The sequence below is a fragment of the Neofelis nebulosa genome, chromosome 11, assembly GCF_028018385.1.
Source record: "Neofelis nebulosa isolate mNeoNeb1 chromosome 11, mNeoNeb1.pri, whole genome shotgun sequence".
NCBI classification, from domain to species: domain Eukaryota; kingdom Metazoa; phylum Chordata; class Mammalia; order Carnivora; family Felidae; genus Neofelis; species Neofelis nebulosa.
In genome coordinates, this window is record NC_080792.1 from 78,301,456 (window position 1) to 78,323,917 (window position 22,462).

The following is a 22,462-nucleotide window of genomic DNA, read 5'->3' on the forward strand; positions in this document are numbered from 1 at the left end:
GGCATCAGCTTAAAGGCAGGCGTGGAAGAGTTCCCCTTGGTTTGAAAGAGGCCACCACCCCCTGGGTAATTAGGCCAGGCTCTACTGCATTAAAGATGCCAGCAAGGAGGAAAGGCAGTGAGCTGGGAGCTGCAAACGGCCACCTATAATCAGAGAGAGATTGAATTACACAAAGAGCCTAACTGTCCGAGAAGAATTCAAACCAGCTATTTTTAGGCAGCACCAAAGGCTCCTGAGGGCTGTTGCAAATTCAAACGGCTTGAATTGGGTGCTACGTGGAGCACGCTAAGGAGTTTTCATTCTAGGAAGGAAGGGGCATCACAACGGCTATGTGCTCTCTCGATTTTATCTCACTTGGTGGTCACAGCAATCTTTAAAGGTTGGAACTGTCCCCATTTTACAGATGAGGCGCTTGAGGCTCAGAGAGGAAACAACGTGGCCAGAGTCAACACGGCAAGTAAGTGAGAAAGCTGGGATAGAAGCGATGTCTGCCTGATTTCAAAACCTACGCTGCCCCCCTAGCCTTTGTGGACTCTGCTTAGGGGCGAAGAGCAAACCAATTCTCCCCCCTCAGGATGCAGAAGGAGGAAATTTTTCTAGCTGTCATCTCCTCGACCCTACACAGCAGAACTCATGAAGATTCATATAAATTATAAAATTCAGGGGTCCCGGGCACCTATTAAAGTGAAGGAGAGACCCCCAGAACTGGCAAAGGAGGAGCTAGGCATGGTCCATCCATCCAGTGTGACTTTCCACGAACATCTGAGGCTCCCTTTGGCAGAAGCCACCAGAATGGAGGATCAGTGAGCACAACACGAGTACTGCACGAAATTCCCCTTCTAACTTTCAAAGACAAAAAACTGCCAAGACTAACAGTACACAAAATACACTGTGTAAAGTGTGAGCCATAAGTCAAGGATCTATTTTTCCATGGTACTGTAAGCTTCATAATACTTCCACCAAGACAGAAAACAAACAAACAAGCAAGCAAGCAAGACGAAAAGGTGCTGAATCCTGGGAGAATCTGGCCTGCTTGCAGTTTTGGGGGCTTTAGGCTGCACGAAAGGATGGTCAGCACCATGGACAGCCACCCAATGGGCCCAACGTGTATCTAACACATTCAATGTAGTTCTAAGGAATCTTCTAACAGATCTTGCAAGAATCTTTCAAGCAAATGAAATTTCTTGCAACATCCTGTAAAGCCGTAACGTTCTCAAATCGCTGGCAGGTCTCTGCCCCTGGGAGGAGAGCTACACTTGCTGACACATTTAGCAAACTGCTGTGAAAAATGTAATCCAACCAAGAAGGAAGTCCATTTCTCGGTTCTTTTGTAACAAGGGCAAAGAGTCCACGTGCCTGAGAGTCTGTGTCAAGGAAGAATAGCAGGGTGCCTGCAGACATTTGCTCTGCTAACCTTTTAATGCTCTCACTACTTACTGTAAGAGCATTCCATCACCTCGGAAACATGTAGGCTGCCTCCCTATGCAAGGTGTATGCCCCACCAGTGGTGCTTGGGAGACAAGAAGCCTCCTTTGGATCTTTCTAATCATTAAGAATTCTGTGCCACTGCTCAGGGAAACGCAGTTAGGATACATTGTTGGTATCAACTAATGACTCTACAAACGGAATCCGGTTTCCACCATACCTGTTACCTGGTGTGTTTACTCATTTCCCTGCCTGGTATAATACTCACTACTATCGTGTGCCAGTACCTCGGAAGGCCTCCCTTTCTGATTTGCTTGTGTATAAATCGTGTCCAGGAATGGGAAGCCAAAGGTGCCACTGGGTTCTGACCCAGTCACAAGGACACTGGCAATTCTGTTTTGCTTCGAGTCCGCAAATGGGGCAAAAGGAGAGATCAGAGGTCAGGGAAAGAAGGAGGTAAGCTAGATCCAAGGAGTTCTCCCAAAAGAGAGGAGATGAGGTCCAGAATCCCTTACAAGAGGTCAAGGTGTCTACAGCACTGTAGGGAGTGAGCACCCAAACTAGCAGTCAGGGAGCTGGGTTCCAGCCCAAGCTCAGTCCCTAAGAAGCACTGCGGCCTTGGAAAAATCATGCCTTCCCATCATTTCCTAAAGCTACCTTTAGGCTTTTGCACACCCCATTCCCTTTGCCTAGACTTCCCTCCCACCCCTTGGCAACTTCAGTCTGGATATCCTCCTCTTCCACACCAGGAAAAAATCCCATGCATCTTTCAAGGCCCTAATCAAATAGCCTTCTTCTGTGCAGAGTTTCAGTTTCTAAAGCTGTAAAACGGGACATCAGCATATAGGAAGGTGCTTCCAATAGGGCACTCAACACATGACCTTTGCTGACCCTGGACTTTTTGTTCATGGCTGGAATATATGGCTCTCCCTCTCATCCAGAAGTCTCCTTAAAATGGGATCCCACCCAAATGTCGCTCCCTCGGCTCCTGAAGACAGAGCCCCTGCCATTCCCCCATATATACACCCCCATGCTTGAACAGACCCCATTGGTGCCAGATCTGTTTCTCCACTAGACCATGACCTCCCCAACCGTGGAGACTGTGCTTTATTCTCCACTCATCCTCTCCATGCCTAATCCCCGTGGATGCTCATCAAGTGTTTTGGTTCAATGAATGGTCCCCATGTTCTCTCCAGACACCATGGTATCAACTGGGCACCCACCAAGAGTCTCAATTTGGCACATCGTCAACCATCCATCTCCTTATCCAAGCCACTTCCGTTCTTATCTCAGCCATAGCAGCCTTGAGGTTAATAAGGCTTCAATTTTCTTCTGGAATCTCCAGCTGAAGGTGCCCAGCTTCAAATCTTGTACAGTGATGATTCGGGACAACTGTGATGGACTTGGAGAAGCCTAGACTCCACCCTCAGTAGACATGACTACGTTCCCCTCTTGTACATAAATATAAAAGACTCCTTTCTCAGAGGGAACAAAACACCATCCTGGGTAACTTTTCTGCTGCCGAGGTGGGCAAGCGGAGGGGTGCAGGAACATCCCCGCCAGCCTCAGGGGCTACTCTGCAGCACCCACGCAGGCCCCCCACTGCTACAAGGGCAAGACACACCCCCTTGTACAGAATCTACTGTCTTTGTGTGCCGAGGCTTGTATATTTGAACGGACTGAACATCTTCGATGGCCTGTGACAGTGTGCGGTTAAGCGTCCAACTTCAGCTCAGGTCATGAGCTCACGGTCCGTGAGTTCGAGCCCCGCGTCGGGCTCTGTGCTGACAGCTCAGAGCCTGGAGCCTGTTTCAGATTCTGGGTCTCCCTCTCTCTCTGCCCCTCCCCTGTTCATGCTCTGTCTCTCTCTGTCTCAAAAATAAATAAAAAACGTTAAAAAAAATTTAAAAAAAAAAAAACAAACCTCGTTACGCTAGCGGCCAAACGAGGGACTCGCTGTGTGGCCATTCTCCCACCTGGGTTTCACACGCCACCTCGGCCAGCCAGGACTCCAGCCCCGGGGGTGAACCGAGGCCCCCGTGGGGAGGCAGACGGTGCTTCCGCCGGCAGCAACCCGCACCTCTGCAAACTGGCAACACGCGCCACCCTACTGCGCGGCAAAAGCCCGAGTGGGGCTTCGAACACACGGGATTTGGGAAACGGAACACATGGCCAAGCAGACCCACCACGAATTTTTATCAACAATGGCATTCCCATGGGAAAAGCCTGTCTCTACGTTCCGCCAAACCCACCTGTGTCCTGGGCAGGCAGCGTCACCTCTGCTGAGGTCTGAGGCCTTATTATTCAAAGTGTGGCCCCTAGCCCAGCAGCCTAGCATCACCTGGGAGCTCCTCAGAAATGCAAACTCTCACCCTGACCGGCCGAACCCGAACGTGCTCCGTAACAACATCTCCATAGGGTTCACGGGCACATTCAAATGTGAAACGCTGGCCCAGGGGTCAGAGGTGTGGCTGCGGGTTCCTGTCCCTGCCTCAGGGACTGCATCAGAAGGGTAATCGGGAGAAACCCAGCCCTCCATCTCCTGTCAAGGTCATCAGCAATCTTCATAGGTTTGCGGATCACCTTTAAATACACTGTGTGGCCTCGGGCAGGTTTACTTAAACTCGATAAGCCTCAGTTTCCTCGGTGCAAAATGGGAATGATTAACACTGGTAACCACTTACGGAGGCTGTAAGGAAGAGAGATGCAATTGGGCCTGTCGTGGGCTTGGGACAGTGCCTGGCACAGAGCAGATTCCCGCTAGACAGACATTACCTGTTCCAGAAGGGGGACCGAGGGACTGTGTCTGCGGAAGAGGGTCCATGCTCACTCCCCTCCCTCCCTCCGTGTGGAAACTGGACGTCACGTCCAATAAGACCGAAGCAGAGCATGAGAGACGTGAGCCCTCTGCTGCTTATGTGACACTGACCCTCAGTTTCCTTTACTGTAAACTGGGAGTTAGAGAATAATAGAGCCCGTTTCCAGGGTCACCGTGAGGATGTGCTACTCCACATAAGGCACTGAGGAAAGGACCAAGTGTCTGCTTTTATCATTATCTCTGTCTGCATCATTAGAGACAATATGCTTTCAGAAAATCAGGAAGGCAGGCCGAGCTCAGGCTCCAGCTCACTCTGTCAAGGAGGAAGACAGGGGAGGAGGCGGGAAGACAGGAGGCCGCTCTGGGTGGGAGGGAGGGGACACAGCTCACAGAAACATCCGAATTCCACGGATCGAAGCGTTCGGCAAGGGCCGCGGTGGAAGGTGGGGCGGGCGCAGGGCTGCGGGGAGTGCTGGGGAGCCCCAGCAGGCGCAGGGCAGGGAGCAGGCGGCCTTGCGGAGAGGGGCGGGGCCAACTCACGTACACCTGCGCGCAGACTCCTGGGCCAGCTGCAGCCGGAAGACGGACAGGCGGTTGGCGCCGCCGCACACGCTGCCGCGCTCGCCCTTGCACTCCATGTCGCACTCGGCCTCGCTCACGTTTGTCGCCTGGATCTTGTGGCCGCAGTAGCACTCCGCGCCGAACTCCAGCCCGGCATACAGGTAACCCCTGGGGAAGGCTGCTGTCAGTCCAGGGCAGCTACCACCGTGCAGACCCCGGGGACACGGAGGCTCACCCAGCAAAGTGGAGACCTGGGGCAACTGGAGGGCTCTGGGGACAAGGACCCCCAGGGACCGCCCCCCCATAGCCACACCGTGTCCTACTGACACCCACCTTATACACTTCCACACGTGGCACACTTCACACACACGCGCACACACACACACCCCCTCCAAGCCCAGGGTCCTTCTGTCCCAACCCACTCCCTTGCTCCTCCCTGCCTAGAGCCGTGCTCCAGAGTCCAGCCCCTTTATTGCAGGAAACATCCCCCAAAATGATGCCTCCATGTCCCTTGAGAAAAGCTGGAAGGAAGGGAGGAGGCAGGGACTCTCGTATCCCCTTGGAAGACGGCAAAACCAAGGTCACATATGCAGCCAAGGAAAAAAATTCCTTTTCCTAAAACTAAACAAAACTCCAGGCACTGCAAGGTTTTTGACTTATTTTCCCCTTGGCCTTGGGATCGTTTCCTAAAAAGGACTCTGTGGACACTCGTTCTGTAAACAGATGAGACGCCACGGCCTGTCTTGGCTGTAGCGGGTAGGGGCGAAGGGAGAGGATTAGGACAACCCCTCATCAGCCCCTCTCGCCTCGGAGGTGGAACCAGGAAGGCTCCTCCGGCAGCAGCCTGCAGAATGCTGGCCACATAAGGCTGGCCGGAGGGGAACGGTCAGCTCAGGTCGTGACTCTGGACACCTGCGGGCAGCTGGAGAGACAGACCCGCCCAGACTCGTGCCCCCACACGCCTCAGCGACTCCGGGTGGCACCTGCCCTTGCCTGCTGCACACACCCGCCTGGCCGGGTGCAGGGAGAGCAGCTTAAACCAAACGGGTGTCTCGGTGCCTGAACCCCACCGAAATCCTGGGGCTCGACCAGCCTGCTTCCACCCGTCTTAGTCTTCCCATCTCTCTGAAGCCTTTGCTCTGGGGTACCCCGGACCCCTCTCATGTAACTGGACCCACTAACAGAAGGAACAATTTCCAAGGGAAAAGAAAAAAAAACCACTTCCAGTGGGTGTTATAACTCCAGAGCCGGTGGGAGCTTCCTCCTCGCCCCTCCCTTGGACAGGAGACACCTGCCACGTCAGGACGCACAAGCGGGCCCCAAGGACACGTCCGTGTGGTGAGGACCCGAGGCCTCAGGCCACCAGCCAGGTGCGTACCTGTCTCCGCAAGGGATTCTCCAGCCCTGTCCAAGCCCTCAGAGGCCGCAGGTCTCCGCAGTCCCTTGAGAGCAAGCCCATGGGGACACTGAGGCAGAATCATCTGGCTAATCCCACTCCCGGGCCATTATTTCCTGACACCCAAAAATGGTGTGAGATGATAAACGTTTGTTGGTTTAAGACACTACATCTGGGGATCATTGGTTGCCCAGCAACAGATAACTAATTTGGGAAGGGAAACGGAGTGAGCCTTGCCATCCTTCAGGCCACTGGGATGTCCCTGGGAGCGCCCCAGACTACTGATCCCGATAAACCTCCTGTTGCCCTTGCCGGGAGGATCTTTCCAGAATTAAAACCGATCATACCTCTCCACTCTCTAAACCAGCCCCCGCCCCCCGGGGCCTCCACCGCAGGCAAATAAGCTTCCAGATGGCTTGGCTCAGCCTACCGACCCTCCTATCTGGGGTTCTTTAACATGGACGGCCATTAGGATCACCCAGGGAGCATTTTTTAAATGCCACACCTGGCTCCCATTTCGAGACAGTCTAATTTAATTGGCACTGTGACCCTAACGTGCAGCTGAGTGTGAAAATCGGCGCAGCGATGCTCTAACCATGGTCCCAGGACCCGCAGAGCCTGGACAGTCTTGGAACTCGTGAAAAATGCAAATTCTTGGGCTGTACCCCAAGCCCGCTGAATCAGAAAGTGAGAACGGGGCCCAGCAATCTGTTTTGGCAAGACTCTGGGTGATGTTCGTGTTCACTCCGGGCTGAGGACCCTGCCCTAGATCCACCCTCCCTGCCCCTCCCCTCCCCCGCCCTGCTACCTACTGCCTCATTCTCAATGCCTGGCATCGGGTAAATGTTAAATAAGTATTTGCCGAATGAATGGACACCACTCTCCTGATGAACGCCTTCCAGCGGTTCCCCCCTTGCCTGTGGCCAAGCCAGATGCTTCGGGTGGCATTCAAGGTCTCCGTGTCAGCAGGCTTCAGCCAGCCTTGCCGCTTCCCCTCTAGACAACTCCCCTTGGACCTTCTGTGCACCCCGTCCCCACTGCCTGTGCAAGGATGCTGTCTATTTAGGATGTTTCAGGAGTTCTGATCTTTGAGTGTGCTGTGATTTCTGTCCTCCTAGGACTACCTAGAGAACTCCTGTTCATCCTTCAAAACCTGGCTTAAGATCTCACCTCTGTAACTCTTCCTGAGCCCTCCATTCCCTCAACCTTCACGGGCCCCCTGTACTTTAAACGGCACCCTCAGCCCAGCACCCATCACGCTTGAGGTCTCCATACCCTGGTTTCCTCGATCCGTGCAATGTGGATCACAACATTCCTGCCTCTTGGGGTCTCGTGGTGGATGAGAGTTGATAATATCTGTAAAGTGCCGAGAACAGTGCCTGGCACAGGGAAATGCCCACCACGTGTAAGCTGTTGGTTTTCTACTGCCCAAGCCTGCTCATGCCTCTGTCTTCCCAACTAGCTGGGGAGCCCCCCCCCCCCCCAGGGCAGGGCTATGGCGGACTCATCTCTGCACCTCCAGCACCTCATACACACGTGGGCAGCGATAAACATTTGCTGAACTGAAGGGGATTAAATGAGTTCATCTGACTCGTCCTTTTTTTTTTTTTTTTTAATTTTTTTTTTTTAATGTTTATTTATTTTTGAGACAGAGAGAGACAGAGCATGAACAGGGGAGGGGCAGAGAGAGAGGGAGACACAGAATCTGAAACAGGCTCCAGGCTCTGAGCTGTCAGCACAGAGCCCGACGCAGGGCTCAAACTCATGGACCGTGAGATCGTGACCTGAGCCGAAGTCGGCCGCTTAACCGACTGAGCCACCCGGGCGCCCCCATCTGACTCATCCTTTGATGCTTGGCTGTCACCTCCTGGGACTCCTTCCTGACACCCCAGGCGGGCTGGGGGCCCTCTTCTGCATTTCTCATCTGCGATTCATTCCATCTGAACCCTCACCCCGCCCTCCTGCCCTTCTCTGTTCACATGTCTGTCTCCCCATCAAGGCTGTGACTCCATGGGGCCATGGACGCTGTGGAATTCACCTGGGTCTCCCCACGGTCTGACAGATAAATTAATGAATCGATACCATCAAGGGCTCAGAGACCTTCCCAAGCTGGAGACAGCCCTGGGCTCAGGCAGATGATTATAAAGGGGATAGTGTTTCCTCATGAAGGACACAGGGAGGAGTCCCTCGGCCACCCACTTGCTCATTTCCACGACAGCCATGTAGCTGAGGTCCTCCAGAGTTGGTGACCTCAGGGCCAGCCGGCTAGAGTCTGAAAGTGAGCATGGCAGCAGCCTCTTCAAAGCTATTCCAGGTCCGGGGCACTTGGGTGGCTCAGTGGGTGGAGCGGCCGACTTCGGCTCAGGTCATGATCTCGCGGTCCGTGAGTTCGAGCCCCGTGTCAGGCTCTGGGCTGACGGCTCGGAGCCTGGAGCCTGCTTCCGATTCTGTGTCTCCCTCTCTCTCTGACCCTCCCCTGTTCATGCTCTCTCTCTGTCCCAAAAATAAATAAATGTTAAAAAAAAAAATTAAAAAAAAAAAAAAAGCTATTCCAGGTCCAAGGCGGCAATGCTGGGGCCCGGGCTTGGACTGAGGGTCCCATCGCCACCTGCCAGTCTTCTGGGGCCTCATCCACCCTTGGAAAGTCAGCTCCCTCCCCCAGTGAGTGTTCTCCTCAAGAACATCATTTTCTTCTTCAATTGGGAAACGCTGTGTTTCTCCCTGGGGGAAGAACAAGGGATTATGCACCCCTGAGCCCCAGGCTCCCACCTCACCCTTCCCGTGGGCATCTTACAAGCCGCCCACTCAGATTCACACCTGTGGGCTTTTCCCACACACAAGCTCAAGTCCGGACCCTCGCACACACATTCACAAAGTCTCCTGCACACACAGCTGCTAGTGTTTAAAGACCATTCCGTGTGTGCACTAAGCTTACAAACATGACCCGCTGACTCTGCACGCTGTACATACAAACTCCCACCCAGGCCACAGCGTCCCACGGCTCCACGATCACAAACTCCCACAAACCACCTCCCGAACAGTCCTGCTCATCTGCATGCGTGCATGCGCACGTACACTCACACGTGAACGTGCACACACACACACCCTCGTATCACTCTTTCCACGGGGCCACGGGCTCATCCTCCACTGTGCCCTTCCACGGGAAAGGAAAGAACACCACGGAAGGAAGGGGTCTGAAATGAATGGAGCCTGGGACGTCGGAGCCCTACCGTTCTGCACAGTTGTCCTGGCAACGGAAGATGGTCATCTTTTTGTAGTCGAAAAAGGACACGCCTCGCAGGGCCCGGCTCTGGGTGTCATCCAGGTAACAGCCGATGTACTTGGCTTTGGGGAGAGGAGAAAAGTCAGGTCTGGCTGGGGACAAAGCAGAAAGGGTTTCGCAAACCAGGGGCAACCAGCGTCCCTCCGGTTATGTGGCTTTCTTGACCTTTTGGTACCAGCCGCTCCCTCTGAGCAGAAAAGCAGAAACGAGAGACTAAAAGTCATGTGTGCTGGCTGACCCTGATTCATAAGGGCAGCGCAGGCCAGCAGAGGAGGAAGGGACTCTTCTGGGTAGCCAGGGTTATGACCAAGCCCCTGGGCTCTACTGGTGACAACAAAGCAGGCGGGAAGCCAAGCCAAGGTCATTCCCTAAGCGCCACGCAGATGAGACCCATAGTAAGACAGCTCTGAAGAGCTTGACATGGCCGAGAGCATGTTGTCATTTCTACAAGCTGCCTTAAAATGTCTGTTTTTCCCTGGACACATGGACTGGGATATCTCAAAGGCACCGGGTTAGAGAATACTAACCCAGTAAGGTCAAAATGGAAGGATCTGCGTAAATGTTTCTACCACAGCGTCTGACACACGATAGGCACAAAGGTACGATGAGTGGAACAAGAAACCGGCCATTCGCTGTGTCGTGCCGTGCTTCGTAGTTTGCCAACACGCGGGCCAACGTGAGTGCTTTCATCCAAAGAAAGACTTTACATGATGTAAAACCACCAGTAAGAAACCACACACAACAGGGGCGCCTGGGCGGCTCGGTCGGTAAAGCGTCCGACTTCGGCTCAGGTCATGGCCTCACGATGCGTGGGTCTGAGCCCCGCGTCGGGCTCTGTGCTGACAGCTCGGAGCCCGGAGCCTGTTTCGGATTCTGTGTCTCCTTCTCTCTCCGCCCCTCCCCTGCTCGCTCTCTGTCTCTCAAAAGTGAATAAACATTAAAAAAAAAAAAAAAATTAAATAGAAACTATACACAACGTTTTCTTAAAGTAGTAACTGGGTTCCTGTACTTCATGGTAAACAGTAATTCTCACATGAAGACCACACTTCACAGTTTATACAAGTCTTTCCCCATGTGTTCTTATAATTATTATGACCTAGACGTGTGCTTTGCTAAGTGGTTTCTACTTACTGTCTCACTGAATCCTTACAGTGATCCTCCTCCAAGGTAAGTACTGCTATTCCCACTCTGTACAGAAGAGGAAACTGAGGCCCAGGGAGGTGAAGTCACTTGCCCACGGAAGCACAGCTGGCGGTGCCCACGCAGAGCCAGGGTGGACCTGGGCGATCGGGCTGCAGAACCGATGTTCTGAACCACTGCTCCCATCTTCTGAAATCCAAAGACCCTGGCGAGGACTCACACGGACAGTGGGGAGGACTGCCACGTTCATGCTCTTGGACAACTGAACTGAGGCCCTGAAAAGTCTGGGGGGGGGGGGCGGGCTCGCTCCTGGGCAGTCGTGCCCCCCAGCGCGGCCCTGCTAAGTGCAGAATTTGTCAGCCCCGCTGGAGATGGGCCTCGTCCTGATCACTCTGGATTTCTTCTCTAAGACAGAGGTGATATGGTTGACTGAAAAACAGTCCCTCTTTAAGAGAAAGCTCGCCTCCCTGGAGTGGGGACGTCAGACGGTGACAGCTCTGGAGAAGCCCACGTCTTGTCCCTGCGCTTGTTCAAGAACGTATGTCCCTGCCGTCACAGATGGGAATCCCAGCCCCTGGACTGGGGCGTGGGTGCTGTTCACACCTGAGCTGGGAGGCAGCCCCTCTCGTGAGCGTGTCACACTAACTTTAGGTCAATAATTCACTGAAGGGCAGAGTGTCCCATGTATGTAGAAGGGGTGGGGGCAGGGAAGAGATTGGGGGAGGGAGAGAAAAGATAAAAGAGGGAAGGAAGGAGGAAGGGACAGGAGAGAGGGAGGGCGAGGGAGGGAGAGGAGGAGGAGGAAAAAGGTTTTTTGGGAGCATGAGGTCTTTATTGTCAGATCAAAAGATGGTGTGTGTGTGGGTGGAGCATGTATTGAGCACCTACTATATTCTCTCTACTAGGGGCCATTCCTCATTTTTAATTTTTAAACGTTTTTAAAAATTTAATTCCAGTTCAGTTAGCCTACAATGTTACAGGAGTTTTGGGTGTACAATACAGTGATTCAACAATTTTTTTTAAAGAATTTTTTTAATTTTTTTTTTAACGTTTATTTGTTTTTGAGACAGAGATAGAGCATGAACGGGGGAGGGTCAGAGAGAGAGAGGGAGACACAGAATCCGAAATAGGCTCCAGGCTCTGAGCCGTCAGCCCAGAGCCCGACGCGGGGCTCGAACTCACAGACCGTGAGATCGTGACCTGAGCCGAAGTCGGACGCTCAACCGACTGAGCCACCCAGGCGCCCCTAAAGAATTTTTTTTTTAAGTTTACTTATTTGTTTTGAGAGAGAGAGAGAGAGCACGCGAGTGGAGAGGAGCAGAGAGAGGGGGAGAGTGAGAATCCCAAGCAGGCTCTGTGCTGTCCACAAAGAGCCCAACATGGGGCTTGGCCTCAAGAACCGTGAGGGCATGACCTGAGCAGAAATTAAGTCAGACACTTAACCGACTGAGCCACCCGGGTGGCGTTCCCCACCCCCTTTTTTAAAAGTAGGCTTTATGCCCAGTGGGGAGCCCAACACAGGACTTGAACCCACAACCCTAAGATCAAGACCTACGCCGAGATTAAGAGTTGGACGCTTAACGGACTGAGCCACCCAGGTGCCCCTGATTCAACAAATCTGTACATATACTCACTGCTCATCGTGACAAGTGTCCTCTTGGTCCCCAATCCCCTATTTCGCCCATCCCTCTACCCACTCCCCTCTGGTACGATCCGTTTATTCTCTGTAGTTAAGACTCGGTTTCTTGGTTTGCTTCTGTCTCCTTTTTTTTCCCTTTGACCTTTCGTTTCTCAAATGCCACGTATGAGTGAAATCATATGGTGTCTTTCTCTGACTACCTTACTTCGCTTAGCACTATCTTTTAAAATTAATATTGTCACACACTTGTGAACTCATTTTCTAGATGAGGAAACTAATTCCAATGACCGTCACACCTGCCTGCCTTTGAAGCGAGTCTGGAGTTTTGGCACATGGGGTATGTTCTGACTGCTCGCCATTGACGTTACTTCTGTTCCTCCTCTTTGCTCAGTAGAATTAGAAGCTATGGAATCTGCCCAGGTGCTGACACCCTGTAAGGGTCTCGCTTGAAATTTAAGCCCGGGTCTCTTCTCCAGCCCTTTCACACGGGGGGAGGGTCCACTTCCTTTTGGCCCAAGATCGCTAAAAGCCACACTGAGGGCTGACTCAGAGAAATGCTAGAGCCCCAGATAGGCCGGGCTTGAAGCTGGATGTGCTGTGGCTAAGGGTGGTCTCACCTAAGGGCGAGGGCAGGGGCGTTTGGCTGTATGTGGGGCGGTGGATCGTGCTAGATGAAATTTTTATAATCAGTCACACCAGTGAGCGTGTATACGCGCAGGTACAGGCGCGTGTCCACTCTGGAGTGTAACGATACTGTCTGCATCTTCAAAGGGCCCCCTCTTCCTGGTTTTCTATTAATAGACCTTACCCGCCAATTACATTGTCCCTCCCACCAGCCAGTGACTGATCGATTGCTCCGGGAAAGGGCACGCGGCCCACACTTTGGATTCTCACAGATCAAAGACAGGAGAGAGCAATCTGTTTCCCCTGGGTTATGTCGTCGGCAGCCCGTAAGCCCAGAGCTACGAAGCCACGGTCCCTGGCACCAAAGCCTGTCTGTTTGGGGAGGTGCAGCGAAGGCAGAGGCAAGTGGAGATGAAAAGTCAGAGAGAGAGAAAGGGCACAAATCGCTCCTTTGAAACTCCAGTCCCTTCTGCAGCTGGTTGACAAGACACAATGCGTGTCCTTCTTTAGCTTCAGCTGGTTCAGGACGGGTTTTTGGCCCTCGCCACCAGTGTAGCACTCACGTATCAATACTCCAGCTAAGGTGCCCGAATCCACCTACGCCCATGCCTGTCTGTGCCAAAGCCGCCCCTTCCCATGTGCCACAGCAAGTCTCGGCTTGGGAGGAGGACGCTTCTGTCCCCACCAGAGAGAGCGCCCAGGGGAGGGTGGGAGAGAGAGGGTCCCTCGGAAGCCGGCTGGGATCTGACCTGAGGGCCATCTGCCTCAAAGCGTGGGATTTTAAATGCTGTACCACCCGCTCTCTGTCCTCCCCTCCAGGCCAGACATCAGTGTTCGATGTCTCGCACAACAGGGGCTCAAAGCCTTTTTAGAGGAACAGACAATCCTCCGTTTCCTCATCTGTCAACAGGAAGTGGGGGAAAGAGACACAGTCTCTCCTTAACGTCCTGGAGAAACACAGGCGTGTCACACGCTGTGACCTGATGAACTGGCTGAGCTCCACGGGTCAGGAAATGGACACTGAATCAGTTTCCTTCCCGTCCTTGGCAAGGGCTCGTTCCTCCTTCCCCCACAGACCCTTCGGCACAGGCTGTGGCCAACACAACGGCCATCCCCACCCCTGGCATCTGTCACCCTGCTGACCTCATCAGTGCACTTGTCGCCAACCTGCTTCAGCCAGCACCTTGCCTTCAAATCCTGCTGTGGCGGCAGAATCTCCCCCGAGATGTGGGGGGAGGTTAGGTATGCAAAACAGGGAGAAAATCACAGGCCACTCGAGGGGGGATAAATGACTGAGTTCACACAATCTATCAACTCATCTCCGCAGCTATCCAAATATCGCTGAAATGGCAGAGTCGTCCCCAGCTGTCCCATTTATCTCCAGCACAGGAACCAGTGAGGGGTGAGCCCGGGAGAGCACAGGCATCTGGAAAAGAGCACTCCCGACTGTGGGGTTTTTCTTTTCCTTCCCTTCCCTTTCCCTTCCCTTTCCCTTCCTTCCCTTCCCCTTCCCCTTTCTTTTCGTTTTCTTTCTTTTGCTTCAATTTATCTGCCCTTTCAGGAAATTTTGCTCTCTTCAACAAAAGTAATCTGTTAGAAGGATAACTAAACATACACTGCTTTGTATTTCTCTGATTTACTGTTTGTGAGTAGATTCACAAACAGGAGGCATTACGCTGTGCTAGAAGACAGCCAGCCCTCGAGTCAACCAGATGGGGGTTCCAATCCTGACACTGCGGTGGCCTTGCGGTGTGACTCAAGCTCTTGGAGGTACCGTTCTCTTGCCTGGGAAGTGGGAATAAGAAAGAGGTGATCTGGGTTGAACTGTGTCCCCCTCCCCCCACCTGCCGCCACCAACCAAAAATCAGTAGATTAAAAGACAGGTTGAAGTCCTAAGCTCAGAAGCTCAGTGTGCGACCTTATTTGGAAATAGGGTCACTGCGGATGCGATCTGTTAAGGTATGAGGGCATGTCGGAGTGGGGGCAGGGCAATCACTGTGACTGGTGTCTTTATAAAAAGATGGCCATCTGAAGACAGAGCCACAAGGAGGATGCATGTGAAAATAGAGACAGAGGCTGGAGTTTTGCTGAAGCAAGCCAAGGAATGGCCACAGTTGCTGGTGACGCCAGAAGCCAGGGGAAAGGCATGGAACGGGTTCTCCCTTGGTGTCTTCGAGAGTGCACGCCCCTGCTGCCATCTCGATTTTGAACTTCTGGCCCCCAGAACTGCGAGAGAACACATTTCTGTTGCTCTGAGGTACTCTGTTACCACAGCCCTGGGACACTAATACAAGGGATACTGTTAAAACGGACTATAAACAGGATTAATCTATTCACGGAGCCTTAGCACCAGGATCGGCAAGAAACTCAAGAAACTCAAGGAAGAGTTCTTTTCTCCACCATCCTGGATTCTCCATCCTTCAAGATGACCCACTCCAGTGCTTTCTGGGTTTCCTGGCGCAGATAATGAAATTTTCTGCTCGTACGTGGGCTTCTGTGGGGCAGAAGGGATGCATCTTTCACTTTGGTCAAAGCATACAGATACTACAGACTCAGCTCCATAATCTCCTCCTCCAGGAAGGCAGCCATGATACACCCCCATGGCTGAATGGGATCCCTCCCTTGGGATCCCAGATGCCCTGTCCCACCCTACCACAACGCTTTTGTAAACCATTTTCCAGGTACTGGAAAATTTACTTTTTCAAATTAGAAAAAACTTAGACTTATCGTAGAACTTTTAACACAATGAAAAGGTGCTGTCATGGGGGGAAGGCAAGATACGACGCTATATATATGTAGAAACAAAATATGTGCTTTGGAAATACGCACATGAAAGAAAGAGACAGAGGGGCGCCTGGGTGGCTCAGTCGGTTAGGTGTCCGACTTCAGCTCAGGTCATGATCTCGCAGTTTGTGGGTTTGAGCCCCACATCGGGCTCTGTGCTGACAGCTCGGAGCCTGGAACCTGCTTCGGATTCTGTGTGTGTCTCTCTCTTTCTGCCCCTCCCCCACTCTCTCTCTCTCTCTCTCTCTCTCTCAAAAATAAACATTTAAAAAAAAGAGAGAGACAGGAAGGTAAGACACCAACAGTGTTGATTGTGCTGCTGGTAGATGAGGCTCTGGGCCATTTTTATTTTGATCTCTTTCTATACATTTTCATTCTTCTACAATGAACATGGATGATTTTGAGAATTAGGAAAAATTATTTTTTGAACATACAACTTATGGTTTTACTTGCCTGTCTTCCCCCAGGGGCTGTGAATGTTCCTTAGAGGGGAAAGCCGTGTTGGATCATTCCTGTGTCTCCACCTCCTAGCACTGGGCAGGGCACATAGTAGGCATGTGATAAATAACAGGATGGATGGATGGATTGACGGAGTTAGAGATTATATAGCTCAGTGGCTAAGAATAAGAGCTTTTGGGGCCCCTGGGTGGCTCAGTCGGTTAAGCGTCCGACTTCAGCTCAGGTCGTGAACCTGTGGTTCATGAGTTCGAGCCCCGCCTCAGGCTCTGTGCTGACAGCTCGGAGCCTGGAGCCTGCTTCAGATTCTGTGTCTCCCTCTCTCTCTCTCTGCTCCTCCCCCGCTCGCACTCTGTCTCTCTCAAAAACAAATAAAGATTTTAAAATTTTTTTAAAAAAAGAGTAAGAGCTTTAGACTCAGACAGAATTGGGCTGGAGTCTGCTCTGCCTCTTAGCAGCTGTGTGACACTGACTGAATCACTTAACCTCTCTGAGTTTCTGTTGAGCCCCATCTGTGAACGGGGCTCAAATTCCTGCTTGATGTGAAGCTGAGGATCTGGATGCACAGTCCCTGACGTAGACCAGACCCTCGACACCTGCAGCAAGAGCATCTTCAGCTGGAGAAGATGGGGAGCGAGTGCCCGGACGTTCCTTCCAAGAATACGGACTGACCCTCCCCCAAGTCCTTCATGTTCGGACTTCAAAATCAAACTGGATTTGGCTTCTGGCTCTGCCTGTGACTGGCTGTGTCACCTCAGGCAGGCCACATCACCTGTATGCTTCTGCATTTTCTTCTGCAGAATTACGATATTGATGACAACAGCTGGCACGTATTAAGTGCTTACTGTGTGCCAGCCTCTGAGCCGAGCGCTTCCTGTGCCCCGAGAAGTGAGGTGATATGATGGTTAAGGTTCAGGTGTAAGACTCAAACCACCAGGGTTCAATTAGTAGTTTGCCCCCTCCTCCAGCTTGAACAACCTTGGGCAAGTTACTTAACCTCTCTGTGCCTCAGTTTCCTCCCTACAAGATGGAGTTAATAATAGTGACCTCACTGGGTTGCTATGAAAATTATGTGATATAAGAGATGCAAAGGACTTGGGAGAGTGCCTGGCACTTAGCACATGATCGATTTGTCTTATACAATCATCACGACAGCCATCTACTCATGGACTTATCCCCAAGAGGAAACTGAGGCTCAGAGAGGTGAAGTGACCTGCCCAAAGCTGCACAGTCAGCAAGCTGCAGAATTGGAAGGTGCACCCTGATTTGGCTGCTTAAAGCACAGGCTCTCCCAAGGCCGGGGGAGGTCAAGGACCCAGCAAGGTGCATGGCACATAGTAGGTGTCGCTCCACCTCAGAGTGGACTTCCCACCCAGCCCCAGCCCCACCTCTAGCCCGGAGGCAGCTCCTCCCGCCCCTCCTGGCCCGTGATGGGCTCTGAATCGTTTACAGCTGAAGTCCCGCATCACTGCATCAAGCAGAGCCCTTGCCAGCTTCAGAGAAAAACCAAATGTGTTCAGCGTCAGGTCAGAGAAGCGTTCGTTTTTATTAGAGTTAATCTAATACGTTGTCTTTCCTCGCTGAACTCTGAATAAGTTAATCAAGGACAGGCTGGATTTGTGTTTTCTTAATAACGCCGCCTGATTCCGAAGGCTGCCTGCTGTGAGCTCTAGGCTGCGGGCATCTTTCTTATTTTCTCTTGCTTCTCTCTTTACATTTTATAAAAATACATAAGATTTCCAGGGGCAGAGGGGTGAGCGTGGCATAGGAGGCGGCCTGCAAGCTTTGGAATTAAATGAATCTTGTTTCAGATCTCAGTTCCTCACTTCTACCCGGGTAGCCTGCGTTTCTGAGTTTAAGATTTTCCTATTTGTGAAAGAAAATAACAATAGTGTCTAACTCTCTGAGTTGGGTGGTAATTAAAGCAATGAAGGTCTTACAACAAACATGGTCCAGCCCATAATGATCACTCAATAGACAGTAGCTATTATTACTTCTACTGATAGTAACTCACTACCAGGTCACTATTAAGTGACCTAGAATCATGAACCAGGAGATGCGATAAGCATTTTCCATAGATCCTTCCATTCAAATACGTGAAGAGCAAAAAGGACAGCGGCTGGCGTAGAGTAGGTGTTCAAGAAATGGCAGTCATTTCTGGTAGAAGTGGCTGTGACAGTTTATTCTCACAACAAACGGGAGGTGTTGTGAGTGTTGTTGGTTATCGACGCACCACTCCAACCCCACTCCATCCGGGACCTCAAAAGCACAGGTGATCACCATTCACCTAATGGCCCTGATAGGGACCATACTAGGTGGGGGGTCAGGGACAATTTCCAGGAGGCGAGCTAAGCTGAGAGCAGAAGGAAGAGTGGCGTTGACCCTTGGAGGCACTCCAGACAGAGGAAGGGTCATTCATTCATGTGTCCATCCCATCATTCCTTCATTCCGCAAGTATTGAGACGAGTATTTATTGAGCACTGGCTCTGTGCCGGGTGCTGTCCCTGGTGCTGAATGAAGAGACTGGGGGAAATAGGAGAGGCAACGTTTCTGCCCTCATGGCACTGACAGTCTGGTAGGGGAGGCGGACTACAAACAAGGAAGAAACAGGTAAACAAGACGCTTTCAGATGATGGTAAGGTCTGTGACAAAAATAAAACCAGGAAATATGGTTGTGACCAGGTACAAAGTGGGGCTGTTTTAGTTAGTTAGGAAGGCCTCTCTCAGAAGGTGAGGTTTGACTGGGGACCCAAAGGAAGGGAGGAAGGGAGCCATGCAAGGATACGGAAGAAGAGCATCCCAGATAGAAGAAACTGGTTATACAAAGACCCTATGGTAGGAACAGGCTTGGCACATTCAGCGAATGGCAAGAAGGACAGTGGGGCAGGGTGTGGTGGTGCGGGTGGCAGGGGGGGTGGGGTGGCATGCAGAGCCCTACAAGATAAGTTTGGAGCGGTGGCCATAACAGGGGGCTCTGGAATTTATCCTAGGTGGGGTAAGAGCATATCCTAAGGTGCAGGCTTGTGACGAACTTTGGGATTTGTAAACTACTAGGAGTTCAGAGTGGCTAGGGAGAGATACAGCTGGGTGGGTGAAGAGAAGCCACTTCACAATTTCTCCATTCTGTGTAGCACCTCGTACCTCACCTGGACCAAGAAGATGGGGTCCCTCCCGCCAGCAGATCCACGAGGACTTCCTGATCACCTCTAAGACCCACAACGTGCCAAGCACTGTGCTGGGTACTTTCCTAACCAGTGTCCCAGTGAGCTCTCAGGAGACGCCCAGAAGGGAGGGGTCGTTATCCCCATTTTACAAACAGCAAAACTGAGTCATGAGAAAGTGAAACTATTTGCCTGGGCCACATGGCTGGTTGGGACAGAAGTGGAACATGAATCCAAGTCCCCCAATCTGTTCTGCCACGTCCCACACTCTCTTCCACCTCCCTGTGAACGCCGGGTTCTTAAAGAAGCAGAATTCTAGGAGATCCCCGAGCGTGGGAAGGTGGGGTCCCCTGGATGGCTCCTGAGCCCAGTACAGGGTGGGACTGAAGCCGGGGAACGAGGTGCTCCCCTGTGTGAGTCCGTGCCACTAATCCCGCTTCCCTCCATGGCGGAAGAAGGGGTTTTCCATGAGCTGAATCACAGCAGAAGTGTGATATATGGCAGGGAACACAAAGGCTGGGGAGGTTTTCCTTCTGTCCTGATTGGTGCTGGATCCTCCCAAACCATCTGGCCTGGATTCCCAAAACATGCCATGTGTGTTCATCTCAGGAACTGCAGGGTTGCGGGCTCCTCCCCCGCATGCTGGTCAGTCGGGCGGACATCGGCAGACTCTGGAAGACGGTCCAGGGGCCAAGCGTTCAGGCCAGATGTGCCTCTCTCCAGCTGTACGGCCCTGGGCAAGTGTCTCCCTTCACCAAGCCTCAGTTTCCACATCTGTTACCTGGGTGGAGGGTCACACCCCTTGTTCATGAGGTATAGTGGAAACCGAGTAAGGTAACGCGCTCACAGAAGAAAGCCTTTTTCGACTGAAAGGCTAAGAAAATGCGAGGAAATACCTCCAGGGCAACGATGCCCTCCAACTGCCATCACCAAGAGATCGGTCAAGATGGGCCGACAGGCAACACGGTACAGCAGAGCCACGGCATGCCGTGGAAGCCACAGCTCACAGAGTTCCTGAGCCTTCTCACGGGCAATGCCACTGACTAGCTATGTCACCGTGGGCTCTTGGTGCCTCGGTTTCCTCATCCTTAAAATGGGAATAACAGCACCTTCTACAGAGTTGTGGTAACAATTCGATACACATTAAAGTGCTTAAGTACCTGGCACATCGTAAGTGCTCAGCAGATGCTGTTTCAATGTCCATGTGTATTTATTTAACAAGACTAAAAAAGGCTGCGAGGAAATGTCAGACTTTGAACTCTGGCAGATGTAGGTGTTCAAGTCCACGCCTGGCTGTTTACAAGCTGTGTGACCTTGGGCAGGCTATTTCTCTGGGCTTCAAATTTCTCCTCTGAAACGGGGATGAGAGCGAACCCCCGGGCACGTCTACAGCCGTGACTATATGGCAGCTGGTTCCTATTCAACGCTGAAACCTGGTGGCGGTTACTGTATTCTTCTCACCCCCTCCCTTCCCCTTGGCCACCTTCCCTGTCTGCCCCTCTTACCTCGCTCCTCCTCCTTCTCCCGGACGATCCTCCCCTTGAGGGCTCGGCTCCAGGCTCCACCGTAGTCACCCAGCTTGGCCCTCTCGCTCCCGTCCTTGCCCTTGAACCAGGGTCCGTACCTGCGGGCAATGTTCGAGGCTTCACCCGTGTCCCGGAAGCCTCTGCCCAGATGCAGGTCACCCAAGAAGGGCAGCTCAGCGCCTTCAGCCTGGACCCCCGCGGCGGGGCTGGCCTGGCTCTGGGAGATGGCGGGCTGGCCCACGAAGCCAGAGTGAAGGAAGACCAGGCTCCCGGCCGTCAGGTAGAGCACCAGGAAGGTAAAGAAACGCACAGGCTTCCTGCGGAAGTACCGCTGGAATTTGAACCAGAGCTTGGCCATAGCAGGATCATTCCGGACTGGCTCGCTGGGGCTTGGCTGGTGGGGGGGGGGGGGGGGGGGGGAGGGGGGGGGGGGTTTCAGGAAGGGGATGGAGGGGGGCTGCGTTCCCGAAACTTCCCTTCGGGATGGAATCCCTGGGGGTCTGCAGTCTTATTCCTTCCGCAAAGGTGATGCTTGGCTGATGCCAAGAGAATGGAGCCCTCCTGAGGTCAAGGTGAGCTTCCCGGAGCCACAGAAGGGACCCCACACCCAGGAGTCAGTCCCATTTTCCTACATCTTGTTCCTCACGTCAGAAAGCTCCCAAAGAACTTGGATAATGGCAGTCGCAGGAGGATTCTGTCGGTCACCAGCACTGCAGCTCACTCTGCGCCTTTTCTTGGCTCTTCCGGCCTGTCAGGGCTGGATTCTTTCACCGAGGGCCATTTTCTGGCCCCTTTCCCAGCTGGGGGCCACGATCAGTGTATCCACCTCGTGGAAACAGAGGCTGCCGGGTTTCCATCTGCTCACGCATTAGGGCTCAGGACTGCCACCTGCAAAACAGCACGGACACGGGCTTAAGAAGCCACCTCACGGAGGCCAGAGCTCAAAGCGTTCTTAAGCCTTCTCACCACGAATGCAGAGCCCCCAGGAAGGGAGGGAACCAATGGCCTGAAGCACCCAGCAAGTGCTTGGATGGAGGCCCAGTCCCGGGTCTTCTAGAACACCTGCCTTTTTCTGTAAGCCAAAGTGGGAATTTGGGGGCCTGTCTCCTCCTGGGCCCTCATTTTCGGACACACTTTACCTCGGACAAGCGCAAGTTCTTAGGGCCCACGTTTCCTATATATTTGTCAAACGTACACTGATATGTGAATTATTTTAAGCCTAAAAAGTACTTCCTAGGGTCCCTGCCGAATTGCCTGCTGGACCTGGCTGATTCGGAACCAGATCAAATTCATTCTTTTTTGTTGCTGTTGTTCCAGCAAATGCTTAGCGAGCCCCACTATGTAGCAGGTACTGTCCTAAGCGCCGGACATAAAGCCATGAAGCAGAGAGACCAAGTCCCTTCCTTCACGGGGCTCACATTCCAGTGGGAGAGATCAAAGCCACAGCCCCTCTCCTCTACCCAAGGAAGAAAAGGAAAAGAAATCTGATTTAGCGACATAGCCATCACTCGGCATTTATTTAGCACCTACAGTCCGCCCAGCTCTGTGCCGAGCCCCCTACATGCGTTAGCTCACATGGTCTTCCCAGGGTTCCTAGGGGAGGAACAATTTCCCCACTTCACAGATGAGGAACCTGAGGCCGCACAGCC

At 52.5% G+C, this 22,462-nt stretch overlaps 1 protein-coding gene across 6 annotated transcripts in view; it reads right to left on the reverse strand.

The window, feature by feature from the left end:
• The window catches only part of WSCD2 (WSC domain containing 2), a 116,417-nt gene that overhangs the window by 33,587 nt on the left and 60,368 nt on the right, over positions 1-22,462 (reverse strand). For 5 of the 6 annotated variants that reach the window (XM_058691066.1, XM_058691068.1, XM_058691067.1 and 2 more), the window contains 3 exons: positions 20,793-21,701; positions 9,431-9,545; positions 4,788-4,972 (listed from right to left, as the gene is read on the reverse strand). In XM_058691066.1, coding sequence (XP_058547049.1) covers positions 4,788-4,972; positions 9,431-9,545; positions 20,793-21,171 — 679 coding nt within the window. In that variant the 5' untranslated portion in view covers positions 21,172-21,701. The remainder of the gene's footprint in view (positions 1-4,787; positions 4,973-9,430; positions 9,546-20,792; positions 21,702-22,462) is intronic. The other variant, XM_058691071.1, reaches the window with a different exon arrangement.